The 15,104-nt window shown below is 36.9% G+C and overlaps 1 protein-coding gene across 6 annotated transcripts in view; it reads right to left on the bottom strand.

The window, feature by feature from the left end:
- Positions 1–15,104, bottom strand: part of GRIA4 (glutamate ionotropic receptor AMPA type subunit 4) — a 413,780-nt gene that overhangs the window by 25,088 nt on the left and 373,588 nt on the right. For all 6 annotated transcript variants that reach the window (XM_057491184.1, XM_057491182.1, XM_057491183.1 and 3 more), the window contains exon 14: positions 14,319–14,566. In XM_057491184.1, coding sequence (XP_057347167.1) covers positions 14,319–14,566 — 248 coding nt within the window. The remainder of the gene's footprint in view (positions 1–14,318; positions 14,567–15,104) is intronic.

Genomic DNA, 15,104 nt, shown 5'->3' with positions numbered 1-15,104 from the left:
TTTACTATTTTTATTAAACAATTTAAATAGGAAAAAAATGATAAAGAGTTTAAATTCTGAAAATAGTTTGATTTACAGTTGATACTAGAACATATCACATAGTCTTCCCATTATATTTACTTCTTGTCTCAAGTTGGGTATTTCTTAAACTATCAGTCTGAGCACTTTAGTTAACTATTTTTAATATTCCTAACAGATTGAATACAATTAACATAAGATTAATACTTCTCACTTGACTGAGAAAGCAAACTAAGCCAAAACAAAACAAAAAAGTGTTTCAGGTTATCCAAAAGATCTAAATCACTGCAGAACCACCAACGATTCTTCTGTTGAGTTAGATTTTTCATAGGAATATTTCATAGGAATTCAAAATACACAATAACTCTGCCTGATATAATTAAAGTCTGTGTGAATATCAATTTCTAACACATAAAGAGTCCACTAAAAAATGCTGTGGCACTTTTCTTTCTTTGTATGACTGCTTAGGGGTCCATACATCTGACATCTTAAATGTCAAGAATAAGTAAGTGAGGAATGAATGATGTGCCTCACGTATATCTTATACTTTTCACTACAAGAGTCAAAGGGTTAGGTTTTATCTGACATCTGACAACAAAAATGTGCTATCTGCTCAAAGTTCTGTGCTTAGGTTTCTGGTTGTGGTGTAAAAATTGAAAATCAAATTTCTATTTAATATGTGTCCTCTCATGTACATTTCTAATCACATGACTACTCTGTTTCCAGCTCAGAAGCTCTAACAAAAATATATCCTTCTGAAATTATTTTTTAAAATGAAAAACTGCAGCAATTCAACATTAAGGTGATGTATATAACTTAAAACGTCCTTTAATCCTGTTTCATCTATCTAAGTTTTGGCTTGGACTTTGGTGAGGTGGGAGAATAAAGATCACACTTACAATAGAATGACAGAACTATATTTCTGAAAGGTAATGACTATTTTCTGGCAGCAAATTGCCTGAATTCTCATTCTTTCTGCATATTTCTTCTCCTTTCTAAAGTTTTTTTCTTCTTAAGCCACAAGTATCTCAGTTACCTGATCCTAAAGCTCCACAAAAATCTACTTGAGTCCCATGAGATTTAGTCCCTTGGAGGGCGAGAATCCCAAAGGGCTATTGCTGGATAGCTTCTGGAAGCTGGTCCCTTCATGATCCATATGGTCCACCTTTCTTCTAATACTAAAATTTTGTGTGCTTTTAAAAATTCTCTCACTTGTTTCTGACCTTAGATTTCCTGTCTGTGGAAGACCAGTTTGAAACAGAGTACCAAAGAAAGGGAATACTGGGGGTTTTCATGGACAATAACATAAGAGGTAATGATGGAAACCTTTAAAATGGGCATGAGAGGCCTGGGAAAAGGGTCTCCCAGCATGGAGAAATACTTCTCTAGATCATATTGCCTCCCTTCCGTCTTATTTTGCTAGCCACACTTTTCATATGATACCTTAAAAACCCCATTCCAAAAGTCTAACCTGACTATATTTCAAATGATATACCATTAAATCATACAGCTGATTCTTTTAACAAAAAATTCCTAAGAATGACATATTTTCTCTAGAAACCCTTTGGACCCTCGTTTCAGTATTTTTGTAACCCCATTACCTGTTATAGTTTGGTTGTCAGTTACTATCCATATTCTGCATAAAGAGAAATAAACAGCTGGTGACAAATATCCTAAGGCCTATGTAAGAAATTAGTCCTTAATGGAAGACTGGTACTGATATTTAATGATGATGGAAAACATAAATACTTTAGCATATAACTGATATGACTTGTGTGAAGGCTTTAATTTTTTCCTGCTGTAACATGTGTAAGTGGATCTTCAAATAACTATTATGCACAGGTGGCAAGCTGGTTTCCTAATGCTGGTGGGTTAAAAAATACAAATGTATAAAGAAAAAGGGATTAAAAAATAGGTGGGGGAGGGGTTTCCTTCAAATGGATGGAACCCATTCTTTTGAAAGAAAACTCCCCTCTTACCTTGGTCCTGGAGCTGGTTAGTTCTCCTCTGTCCTCCTCCTAGGGGAGAAATACCCAAAGTTAAACAATAATAGAACATGGTCTTGTATTAAAGTCAAGTTCTGTTCTGGCCAGCCCCTTCCTCAGGTCTCACAAGACACTACCAACTGTCTGATATACTGGGTGTTCATTGAATTGAACTGAAAATCCGCGCTAAGGATTAAGCCAAAGGGGAATGAAGACCCGCTGTGTAAGGGGGAAAAAACTGCTCTCTTGTCCATCTGTTTTGTCAAAGCTCCAACAAACTGAAGACTGAGAGCAGGAAATTTCATGGAAGGGCAGTGCTTGGGTAATTTTATTAGCTGGAGTGAATCATGGAGGCTGTATTGTGGGAAGCACCTAGAGTTCCTTAGGGTGAAAGAGGCATGCAGTGGTGTTTTCAACCCATTTCCTTGACGTTTTTCATGTTTTTGGAGGGTAAAATAATAGTGCTACAAACAACACCATGTTTGGAGCAGTACTGCATCTGTGAAAACAAAAGAATCTAAAGGGTCATTAGATGGGAGGATTAGGACAAAGTCTGGGAGAGGGGTGTTATCAGTAACCATACGGTTATTTTTCTTCAAAATCGGGATTCACAGGTAAGAATAAAGATGGGGTCTTTTTTTCCTTAATGTATCTCTATCTAACTAAGACTCCTGATGTCTTTGGAGAGAAACAAAGCAGCACAGAGAGAGGAGCATGGATTTGGGAATTAGACATAATGGGCTCCTAGTCCAGCTCTGTCGCATATCAGCTCTTTGATCTGAGTTTTAGTGGCATTGTCAGCCCAGACCAAAACAGGAGACCAGTAATAGAACATGAAGCTGTAGGGCAAAACAGTATGCATGTGTCTGGTATATAGTAGTTATGTAAAGTTTATTTCCTTTTCATTTATATGGTCTCTGATTTGGTCTTTTCTTATTGCAATTACTTTGTCTTTTTTGAGACTACTGTCTAATTCACTGAGCTTAGAGTCAGTTCCTAGTTACCCTTTGGCATAATTTTAGAGATGGTGACTGGCTCCCATAAAATAATCAAATACCAGACAATTGATTGAATTCCATGAGACACCAAGGAAAGTGGAGACCAAGAATGAGCCTGAACCCATACAAGATCATGTGCTATTGTTATTTAACTTTGGGTAACTTATTAAAATTCTTTATCAAGTAAAATGACATCAGGTGAGAAAATGGATGCACTTTGGAACCTTGGGTTGTCACAATATATTCCAGAGACGTCAAAATGAAGGATGTTGTAATCATTACTCTAATAGCCATTATGAAAATGTGCAGGGAAAAAACACTCTATGGCAGATTCTATCTTAAACATCTATGGCTATTACCATTTGTTTAGCAGTAGATTCATCTATGAACTACAAACACCTTAAAGTTACATGACATAAACATGGTATAATAAAACTCCAACTACACCCATGTGTTTTCCCTCATATTGGGAACTTCATTCCTCATTTTTCATGATTATTCTAAAAATGGCTATTTTGACAAACCAGCCTTTTATCCACTAAACTTCATAAATTCCAAAGATAATATACAAAAGTAGAGCATTTCCTTTTTTTTCTGAAACAAATGCATTTGGAAATTGTAAAGCTGTACTATAAATGGAAAAAAGTAAATTGTGTTTTATGAAACACTACATTCATGGAAATCACTTAAATGATGGAGTTTTGAAGGAAATATCTTTATATTTCAAAATGATCTGAGAATCTATGAATAAGAACAACTGTAGGTATGCTGCCTGGACTGGGTAAAATTACAGTGGCTGTGCAGTCCTCACGCTCCAGGGCATAAACTGATTGCTATTTGTGATGAAGAGAAAAATGAAAGAGGAAATTAAGTAGCAGTGAAGTCGTTGGGGTTACCATGGTGCCCTTAAAAACTGACTTCTCAAGCATTACCCATTGAACAATCATGAGGATCCACATTACATGGATCAATTGTTATCATATCCAGATAAGGCAATATGTATTTTCTTTTATCAAAAAAAATATCCAAGCAAGTCCTTTTACATGCAATTGCTTTCCTTTTGCTGTTTTAGTCCTGCTTTTATAATGCAATGAATTTTGTCAGATCTGTAGCTTGTCAAAAATTTGATGTCAGTATGTAATTTGAGTACCTGTATCTATAAGTGTACAAGACCTGCATCTATCTCCAGCTCTTTGGTTCTTACAGTTAAGTACTTTCCCTCAACACCTTTCTATTTCACAGTGTACACAGACTGCAATAAAAGAAGCTATTTACTCAAGAAGTGCAAACCAGATGAGCTTCTATTGAGGTTCTGGGAATGAATTTTCCCCCAGTCAATTTATTAAGTGTCTGCAACTTCAAAGAGGTATGAGAAAATTCTTTGGTTGTTTTGCTAAAGATAGTCCATGGTGTGATTTAGAATCTGAGACTCTCCAAGAGGGAAGGGAATTTAGATGTCACTGTCAATGTATTTATGAGATGTGAGAATCCCTTCTCTTTCTGCTTGATTGGGGATCACAGCCAATTTCCCCTTATTTTTTTAATTGTCGTAAATCTTACTTTGTGCTGACCTGAAATCGACCTCTGTGTAATTTAACAAGAGGTTATTTAGTTTTTAAAATCAATTAAATGCTAGAGTTTCTTGAGTTGGGTATGGGTATTTTTAATATGTCTTGAAATGATCAATGTTTCTATAACTGCAGTATGGAAGAATCCCAGAAACTATTTAGTAAGTTTTCAAGGTAAACTATTTCTATGAAAAAGTTCTTTTATGTTCTTTTTGCATAAGAGCACTGGAGAGAGCCAGAAGATCTCCGTTCTAGTTTCAGCTGTGGGACTGTGGGCAAGTCACTTAACGCCTTTGATTTATTATGTTCCCCTCTGTAACAAAATGACATCTTAAGAGGGTTAGAAGGAACAATTAAAACAACATATGTGGAAATAGTCTGAAAGCTGTAAGACTGTACTGTTGCTATTATTGTTTCACTTAGGAGACACACTGCTCAGTAATTCTGAAGTTCTATATTAAGCCACATTTAAACATCCCATTTTAAAAAGTGAGCAAATTATAAAGAACATTAAACAAGTGACATATTAACTGATTCTTTACCTTATACAGTATGATCATTGCCGTATCATTAAACAGAAGGCAGTTCTTTTTAAGCCTACGCCCTTTACTTTTTACTCTGGGAGGCAATCTCAAGTCTGTTTTTCTTGGATCTTATTTACTTCTATTTAACTTCAACTAGCCTTAAACATAAGCCAAAGATTAGGGTACTGATTTAGGGCTCTGCATACTTGGTTTCATTTTAAATTTTCTATTTCTCATGCTTATTTTTTTTTTAATTTTGTTTTCATGCTCAAGGCCCTGGTAGAGCAGCTGTACTTGCTGATAATATTTTTATGTTTTTTTGTGGTCCTAGTTGCAAATGCCTGAAAAGAGGGGCTGAGGATCAGATGATACCTTCCTTCTCTTCGTTACTAATAGGATTCTGGCCTGTTACCATGTCATAAATGATATCCAAAAGCTGCATGGTTATCAGCCTCAAATATGAAAACAGCTAGGATTCTATACTAGCAGATGCTATAATAGCAGAAGCCTTGGAGATAGTTCTCAACAGTATTTATACGCTCTTCTATGTGGTGAAGCAGCAATGGAGAGGGAGCCATATACTTATATTTTCTTTCAAAGTGAGGAGCTGTTTTGTGTCACATTTGTTTGATTGACCCCAATTTCTTACTTTGCCCAACTCCCAAATATTTAACTCTTAGAGAAAACATTGAATTTTAACATTTCCTGTAAAAAATTATCTGTGCATCAATGTCTTCATTGCCTGAGAAAACATAGTAAGCTACATAAAGTCTAGTCTATTTCAACCTGATGTAATACAACTTTGTGCAGTCAGTGGTAATTGAAATGATAGAGTTCTCCCACATCTCGGGGTTGTATACTTTGAAAGGCAGAGCTCATTCTAGGATTCTTTTTCTGCCTTTAATTTCTCTTCATTGTGGAGTTGTGTGATGTCACAGGAGCATACTGAAAATGGTTTCACAAAATTTTTGATAGTGTATTTCATTCTGTAAGTAAGTCCTAACAATGATTTTTAGGTTTTCAGAAAGTATGGAATCTGTCCATTTAGAATAAACTCCTTTTAATCATGAATAAGACTTTTCTGATATCATGGAGATAAACAATGTGTTCACAGTATTTGTAACTTCTGTTAGTATGATTTTTATTTACGAGATATTCTCTTACTCAATATAATGCTTGCTTCTGAGAAGGCTTGGGGCCAGGGCTAGGTATTTGGAGAGTTGCATGGAAATTTTCCTATGCAGATGTTGTCAGGTGCATGTGATACTGTTTGTGGTGACGTTATCTCAAATATGTTATTTCGTTATGAAAACAAGAGTTATAGGACTGAATTATTTTGGAAGGAGCAAACATTAAAATAAATAAGCTACAGTTTCTTATTCCTAGCTGAATTAAAATAGAATATAATTTTAAACCAGATTATTTACTATTTTCCAGCTCATTCCAAAAGACTGCCAAGCTGTTGTATCTTCCTTATGTTAAATATGAATCATAAACCAGCCCAATCTTGGCTGATATCTTTAGAGATAAAAGGAAGCTAACAATGTCAAGAGTGGTGGATGAGTGGCATCCTGTCTGCTGTGCTGAAACAAATGGGTACATTTTCATTTTTATGGAAACCATTATTTACTTATGATGTCCTAAGTAGATGTTCATCATTAGTATAAAACTGCACTAAAGCATCATCATATAGAATTGTACATTTAGAGGCATATTACATCTCCACAATAAAGTGAACTTTATAGTATTTTATTACAGGTATTTTGGAATTTACTGATAGATCTGATTACCAACTCTCTCCAAAGTCTTGTGTGTGTGTGTGTGAGTCTGAAATATTACTTACATGTCTAATTATTTCAAGTGTAAAGAGCCCTGTCTTCCCTCTTTTCTGCAGTCCCTCCCCACCCTACTTCCATGCTCTCAGCTAGGAGGGTCCCGGGACGCTAAGGGGTAGGAATCTGCTACAGCATGATTATAATGCCTGTCTTCTTGCTCCTACCGAACTGCTCAGGGTAGTAAGAGTCATGATCTCTCTGAGAATGTTAATGGTTCCTTCCCGTGCAGCAGCCTGCGCCGAGTCCCCCAGGTCATGATCTTCCTGGTATCCTTTCCTTTAGGGAGGTAAGGGTGGAGAACAGAACAGTGCACAAACACAAAGCGACGACCAAAAAACCCTCTCATTTGTCCTTGCTGTTGTTCTGAGGATAAATAACAGCTGCTCCAAAGTAAATACAGGCAACTTTATAACTAAACTTCAAGGGCACTTGCTGTCTGTACTCAGCATGGTCCTACAGCCTGAGGTCCTTCGGGAAGAAAATTGATCTGACACATTTTCTTTACTAATTGAGCATAGACAGGGCCAAAGAGCAGCTCTGGAGCTGTGGTCAGAAGCTACACTATGCACAGCAGGAACAAAATAACCTCTTATTTTGGAGAATTTAAATACTGGTCCAGAGAATGCTGAGTATGAGGAAACGGAGGCAAATTCAACAGAACGGGAACATCACTCAAACGTACTGCGGCTACTGCTAAGGGTGGACAGGTTCCGTCCTCCACACACGAACCTCATGCAAACATAAACTCTTTACCTTTGATCTGAACTCAGCACCACGGTGACATTGTGAAAGTGTCTTAGTGTCCTTTCCTGTCACGGGAGTGAAGGCGTCTTATGCGTGCACACCCTGTCTGCTCGTGCTTGCCAGGCAGGGCTGGGGCAGGCTGAAAGCCCCGAGTGGCTATTTCTCTGGTGCAGGTGTGTGTCCTATTGCTCAGATATTAAATGTAAGCAGCATACCCCTTTATTGGGCCGCTCCAACATCCAATTCAATAAAAAAGCAGAAACAGCTGCTCCAGGAACTCTTCTGCTGCTCCTGCTATTTTCCCACCTCTAGGATTCCTGTTCAGTAAACTGCCTTTCCGTCCCTTCCCCCCACCCTCAATCCTTTTATTCTGGAGATCCTTTCAGATACTTTGCTTCGGCACCTGGACTTCATCCTCTCACTGAGGCATCTTGGTGGTGCCTCCTTCTAGACTCCGCACTGCCGGCGCCCTCGGCGGGCGTGTCTCCGGCCGGCCAGCTTTAGTTCTGCAGAACCCACGCCTGGGCTTCCGCACCATCACAGAAACGGGGATCCAAACACACAGCACTGTCACGCACTTGCTCTGTTGTTCCTTTGTGCCCCCTTTTTAACATGAGCACTAGTGCTACAGTGGCTTCTGGAAACCATTCTTTGGGGTGATGATCTGTAAAGATGAAGAACATAATCTGGAACCTGTCTGGTTACTAGACTTACACCAAGAGGAAACACTTAAATGCACTGCTAATGTAGAGATAAGTCCATCTACAGCACATTTAGTCCATATCAGATTATGAACTTTGGTATTAGATACAACTTTGTTTCCTAAATACACTTGGCAGGTGTGTAGGTCAAGGCTGCCTGACTCAGTTGGATAAGTTCTGCACTCACTGTTAGTTGCATGTCGCCACTGAATTAATTTGAATTTTACAGGCAATAGATATTATATTTGAAGACTATTTTTGTAGAATTTGTTACAAGGCAATCAATCATTGTGGGGTTAAAGAACCACAGTTTGCAGTTCAGGCTTTTCTTAGACCTGTCAGAAGTGAGATTAGCCTTAGATCTTTCATCAAGTCAGGTTGTGAAGGCTTAAACTGTGACATTTCTTTAGTAGCAGTTTTATCGTGTTAAGTTCAGTTCTCTTTGAAGTGGTAGAAACTAAAATGGCCACAAATCACCCATTTTCTCAAGCAGCTTACTAACATACAGCTTCTAAGTGTAGTGCCAAGGAGCACGCAGCTAAGCATTGAATTTAGAAACTTTCCAAACTGGTGTTACCTATGGCAGCCAGGAAACATCCCAGGGTGACCGACTTGAAAAGCACCTTTTAGGTTCTCAGTTGAAACCCAGCGGCCATCTACTGAATGAACTGGCAAGTAAAAGAAGGCAAATCATGTATTTTTTTTCCTAGCAGGAAGAGTGTCAAAATTGCATAGTGCCTGGTGAATCTTAAAGAAATGCAGAAAAACACAGAGTTTCTTTCCTCTTCAAAGGGGAGCTGTAATTTCAAACATCCTTTAATTGTAATAAAGAGCTAACTGAAAAATCTAGAATTTTCAAATGGCAGTGGAAAATTTTATGCTTCCTACTGTATTCAACATCTAGAAGGGAAGGTAACAGTGTATGGATTCTAAAGGGGATTATTTTCCCCTAGGACACACGGAGCATTGATATGCTTCCCATGTGACATTTCTGTTTGTGAATGCAAAATACTTGGTACCCACAATAAATATCAGTATCTGTAATAGCAAATTGGGTGTTTCAAGCATATCACAACCAGGGGGATTTGTGTGTGTTTGTGTATACTGAGAGGTGCAATTGTTTTTTGTGTATGTGTTTTCTAATCCCTAGCCCACAAACTATATTCTAAAACATAATGGGATCACAAAAATGAAATAATCTGTAGCATCTTTTAATATGGCACTAAGAAAAATGAAGAATATTCATAAGCAAAAACATACCTCTAATAGTTAAAATTCTAAGAAGTATTTGTGCACTGACCTACGGCAACTCATTTCCAGAAAATAAGTGTAAAGTTTATTTACTTGAGGCAAGTGTTGTGCAGTAATAATAAGTCCTTGCTTTAAATTTCTGTACCTTTATGTGTTTCTAGCATCTACATTAAGCACTAACAGCTGACTGGTTATTAACATCAAAAGTAGACTATTGACTTTAATCACACACACACAGCATTCAGCAAACTCCTTTCAAAAACTTCCAAATACACCTAAAGTGATGACTAAATATGTCTCACAAATTTTAAATTGGAAAGTGCTTCCTTAAGAGTGATATATTTTTCAAAAATGAATTTGAATATTAAGTTTAATACGTCTGCCCTAACAAACCTTCCAGAGTGGAAGAACAACTTCTCGTAGCGAGAACTCTCTCTACCCTGATACAAACTTTTGGGCCAAGTGTCTGACCAGGTCAGTGGTGTGTTAAATGGTGAAAGAGAAAGTGCAATGAAGTGCTTTTTAAATTCCCATTATTAGTACTTCCTCCCCCTGCCATGCTATTGCTGTGGGGCTCTGAGTTGCCTGTTGTAAACTAAGCATGATGTGCCTGGTTTCAAAGGACCAGTTCTTGTTGCCATGAGTTCTTGCAACTGGGCATCAAGAAGTCCAACTGGGCCTCATTTTTTCCAGATCTCAACTACTAATCAAGCTCTTTTGGAACTGTTTTCTTTTGAAACATCATTTCTTTCTTTCTTTTTTTCTTTTTGTGACAGAACATTTGTCTTATTTTAGGCACGGTTCCACAAACATCTTTAGAGAAGGCAAAATTTGAATGGGAATTATAGGAGACGTAGTTGTTTTCTTTTGGCTTCAAACATTAGGGTCAAGTATACAAATCCTTACAAAGGCTGGAAAGTCTTCAGATATGATGCACTGCTTTGTTCCCTGGAGGCACTTACAGATTCTAGATGCTATGAATATCTTTAAAGGGGATATTCTCATCTAACAACTATTTAATAGTCAGTAAATCTGTATCAGTTAAAGTATGGTTCACTCTAGCCAAACTTAATCAGTTTTATTTATTGCATAGTAAAGTTGAGAATATAGTAGCTAGTATAATATAATTTAGTAAAGATAGTATTTTAATAGTAAAGTATACACTTTATTATACAATAAATACTATACTATAGTAGGTATCCACACTATAGTACCATTGATAGTGTTTATAATAAGGTGAAAATAAACATACTTTGCCTTTCATTTAAACTTTACATTCCATTGCAATGCCATCTAAGATATATATATTTTAAATGCCTTTAAAAATCTCTCAGCCAGAGAAAGGCTTTCATAAATGTTTTGGGTTGCCATTGGTGAAGCCATCAGAAGGAAGGCCTTGACACTGAGAGTAGCATAAATAGCATTGTGCATATGTAAAGAAGATTCAAGAGAAATATCAAGGTATGGAGGTAGTTGAGAACTTCTATAAAAGAAGAGACTTTACCTTTTTATTTCACAGTAAGAGCTTAAAGTTATTTTAAAGGTAACTTTGAGGAATAAATAACAATGCCAGTAGGATTTAACTTCTTTCACTCATTGATATTTATAGTTTGTAGGTGTATTTCCCTATAATTGCTTCCCTTTTTTATATTAGAAGCTATTGATGCTCAGTTTAACAGCATCAGTATACCTGGCATCATTCTATCACCTAAAAATTGGAGAATCTATGTCAAAGTACCAATAAACCAATAATTTCTGAGTTTAATTATTGGCCTTCTGTAACTGAAAACTTTTTTAAAAAAAGCTTTTTTTTAAAAAACCGAGAGCAGTGGTTTTTAACATTTCACTGTATATGCCTAGCAAACACTAGTTTGAAATAAAATTCCTCAATAAACACTGTTGTGTGTTTTTACCCCAATCACAGATATGCTGTCTGTGATGATCCTGGTTGCATTTGTTTTAAAGTCCTGAGTTCTTTCTATCCTGATTGTGTATCGTATTCTTCTTTTTGTCTGTGACACTCTGAAACATTTTGACCAAACAGCAAAGTTCCGAAATTCAAAACTCTCTAGATCAATGTTAGATTGCTAGTCATTTGTCTGCATTCTCTGGTTAAGCTTGCATAGAAGGAAAGACTACTGTTTTTTTGTCTCATGTTGCCTAATGACTCGCAGAGTTTGTGAGAAAGCAATAGTTAATGTCAATGAAACACAAGTCTCACTGTGTCCAGAACTACTAACCTGAAGACCTGGGTAAAAAAAATCCTATAGGAAAACAGACTTAGTCTCTACTGAACAAATACAGCAGAAAAGTTTCAAAAACACTTGTGCATGTAAACCTTCTGGGTCCTGCTCTGATGAATGCTATTATTTTGAATTTTCTTCCACAAACTAAATCATTTATACATTTATTAGTCCATCTCTATATTAGTTTGTCTCTTTTGAAACCAAAAGATCCTAATCGAATCAGTTAAGAATTTAAGCTTAATGAGCCTCCTGCTTAGCTGGACTGGGGTTGGGGGAGGTAAGGTGGGGGAAAGGTGAATGCTGGTTAGCCTTCAGCACCCTTCCAGTGTTCTCAAAGAGAGGACAAAATGACTGTGGTTTTGGCATGCAGCGGCCAGCTTGCTCAGGAAATTGTGGCATGTATAAAACAAAGCACATAAACAAATTCTCTATCCAGGAAGCTGAGTTTAACAATTGCCTCATTAACAAGATCCAGGGAAGGACAGGAAAAGAGGGGGAAGCCAATAGCTGATTATTATACAGTTCTAGACAGATGAAGCCCTTCAGCATCTCCCCAAACAATCCCTGTAGTGTGGATTTGACAAAGTGGCACATTTAAGAGGCAACTCTCTCTTGCCATCAATTGGAGTCAGGCGCACCCGTATCTGAGGGCCGAATTCAGTTCCTGAACTTGACTTTATCAGTAGACACAAGACAGAGGACAAGGAAGCTACATCCACACAGAATTAATTAAGAGCAAAAGCGACATCCATTGAATATTATCAATAGTCTGAACACCGATCTACATATCAACCACCATTGCTTTCTCCCTGTCTATTTCTTTTAAATTATTTACACTAAAGTACTCCCATAACTGCTGCTTCAGTAGAGATTTACTTGCTACTTGGCCTCACTGAAATAACGTATTTCTCACATTGTGTCATACAAAATATACTCTCAAAGACCAAACATCCTGATGCCAGTTTAAGTTTCTAAATGAGTGAAATCCTTTTGGGTAAAATTTTATCATGGATAATTTATTTGTTTGGCTTTCTCCCTGCACATTTCTCCAGTTTCAGGTGGAAAGAATGTTCAAATGAGCCTGATTTCAGAATTGCCAAAGTTCACTCTGAAATTTGTCTTTACTGGCTCTATCGCCATTTAAAATTATCCCATTTGAACATATCATAAAACCCCTCACTAATTACCATGCTGCTTGGAAACACAAAATACTGGTTTAACAAAGCCTTTCCAGGACCAGTATTTGTTTCTTATGTCTGTCTCAACCCCGCCCCCAAACAACACACCCCCCAGCGCACACTGCAGTTCCCTTTTTGGAACCAATGAGGACAATCACATGATTCTTATATTATTTTCATGCCTACTGGGCAATAGTGTGAGGCTCATTACCTTCATTTTCCAAAGGCTTACCAGAGACATCATTTTTCAAGACCAGGTTCTTGGTTAAGTCCTTTAGCAAAGATTCTGATTCCTTCTTGAATCTGTGCTTTGTATGAATCTCTCCTAAACAACACTGAGACCAGAGTAATTTGTCAGTTGTTACTTTTGACTCCGGTTTTTCTGCAGCCCCAGCAATTTAGCAACAATCTTTATTGCTTAAGGAAAATAGGAAATTCTGCCTCCTGGACATAAACATGTGAATTCTCTATGTCCAGGACCAAAAGGGTGAAAAGGGCAGATTTTACCAATATTTCCTTAAGAATGAAAGTCTCACTTGTAACACATGTGAATTATCACCCACATGTGTAAAGCTTTGCTTATGAATCACATTTGGGGGGTCTATGTGTGAACCACTTTGGATTACCATTGGGTCTAATTTTACAGATCTTACTTACACCATACTCCCTTTGCAACAGGTGAGAGTGTGACTTGAGTAAGCACCATAAAATCAGAGCCCAGGTTCCCTCTGATGATGATTACATTTATAAATAGATATGATTACAAGGTTAGCACCAGCACAACCTAAGATTAATCTAAAATATAATGACACCATAAAAAATGAAATGTTGAAATGGAAAAAAAAAGTGTTTTGCTAGGAAGAGGTTGATTTCTTCTTACTCAGAAACTCACAGGCATAATTTTAAAAAATAATGATAAAATGTAGAATTATTACCGACACAATGAAAGTGTAGATTTTAGTGACCAACAAAAGTTGATGAGATATAGAAGCATATGCTACCCATATTTTAGGCCCACTGGAAGCAGCTAGTGTTCAACCAGTTTGGTTTTTATATGGCCTTAAAAGATATATGTCAACTATGATTGATTATTCTAAAATTAAAAAAAAAATCACCTGATTGTTGACCAAAAAAAAACTATGAAATGGAGAAAAAGAAAACAAAAAAACATACCATGTTCACACACAAAACAAAATAATTCTCTCAGGGACATCAGGGAAGGTGGAATACTATAACAACACATGTTATATTGTTATACTATTCCACCCACCTTAATGAGGAACCCTTGGGCGTTGCTACTCCATAGCCTTTCGAATCCAGATTTCCTCCCACTTTCATCGTGTCACACGGCTTTCGCTGCTCAATGTATTCATTCATAGTGGACTCCAGGAGAAAGGCAAATTTGCCCTTGGATTTGCGGACACGAGCTACTCCCTCAGCTGTAGTCCTAGTGAACACTGACGGCTCTGCTGATCTCATGTAGGTCCACATCTTTTCATACACTGCTATTTTTGATCTCTGGAGGAAATTAAAATAAAATTAAATACAGGAAAGAAAGGAACAAAATATTAATATTGACCAAACCAAGACAAGGATCAAGTCTTTTAGTTCCTTTCCATTGCCCTCTAACTCCAATTTGCCATAAACACATTTTCTTTTCCGGTTAGAAAACTGACCTTTACGACTATTTAAGGAAATCACTGAAAATGACAGATGCTTAAAAGTGATATTTGAAGAAGCTGGTACCTTTTGTTATAATTACGTTACTCAATTGCTTAAAGAACAATTTATTATATTTTAAAATGTAGAATGCCATAGAGCAAGTTGAACGTTTCAAATCAATGTTTTATATCACATTCATGGTAAACTTGAAAAGGAGCAGGTAAGATTTGATTTCAGTTTCGTAAAATAACTTTTAATACTGTTCTAGAATTATAAGGAGAGTTGTTATATTGTTTTATTTTTATCTTTTCTTCATGCTTCAAAGTTTTAATGAAAACCATTCTAATAAGATGTATACAAAATGTCTGCACCAAGACAGTAGTCCAGCACCAAA

The sequence above is a fragment of the Manis pentadactyla genome, chromosome 13 (genome assembly GCF_030020395.1).
Source record: "Manis pentadactyla isolate mManPen7 chromosome 13, mManPen7.hap1, whole genome shotgun sequence".
Classification (NCBI taxonomy): domain Eukaryota; kingdom Metazoa; phylum Chordata; class Mammalia; order Pholidota; family Manidae; genus Manis; species Manis pentadactyla.
This window is presented reverse-complemented; position numbering and strand designations above follow the sequence as displayed.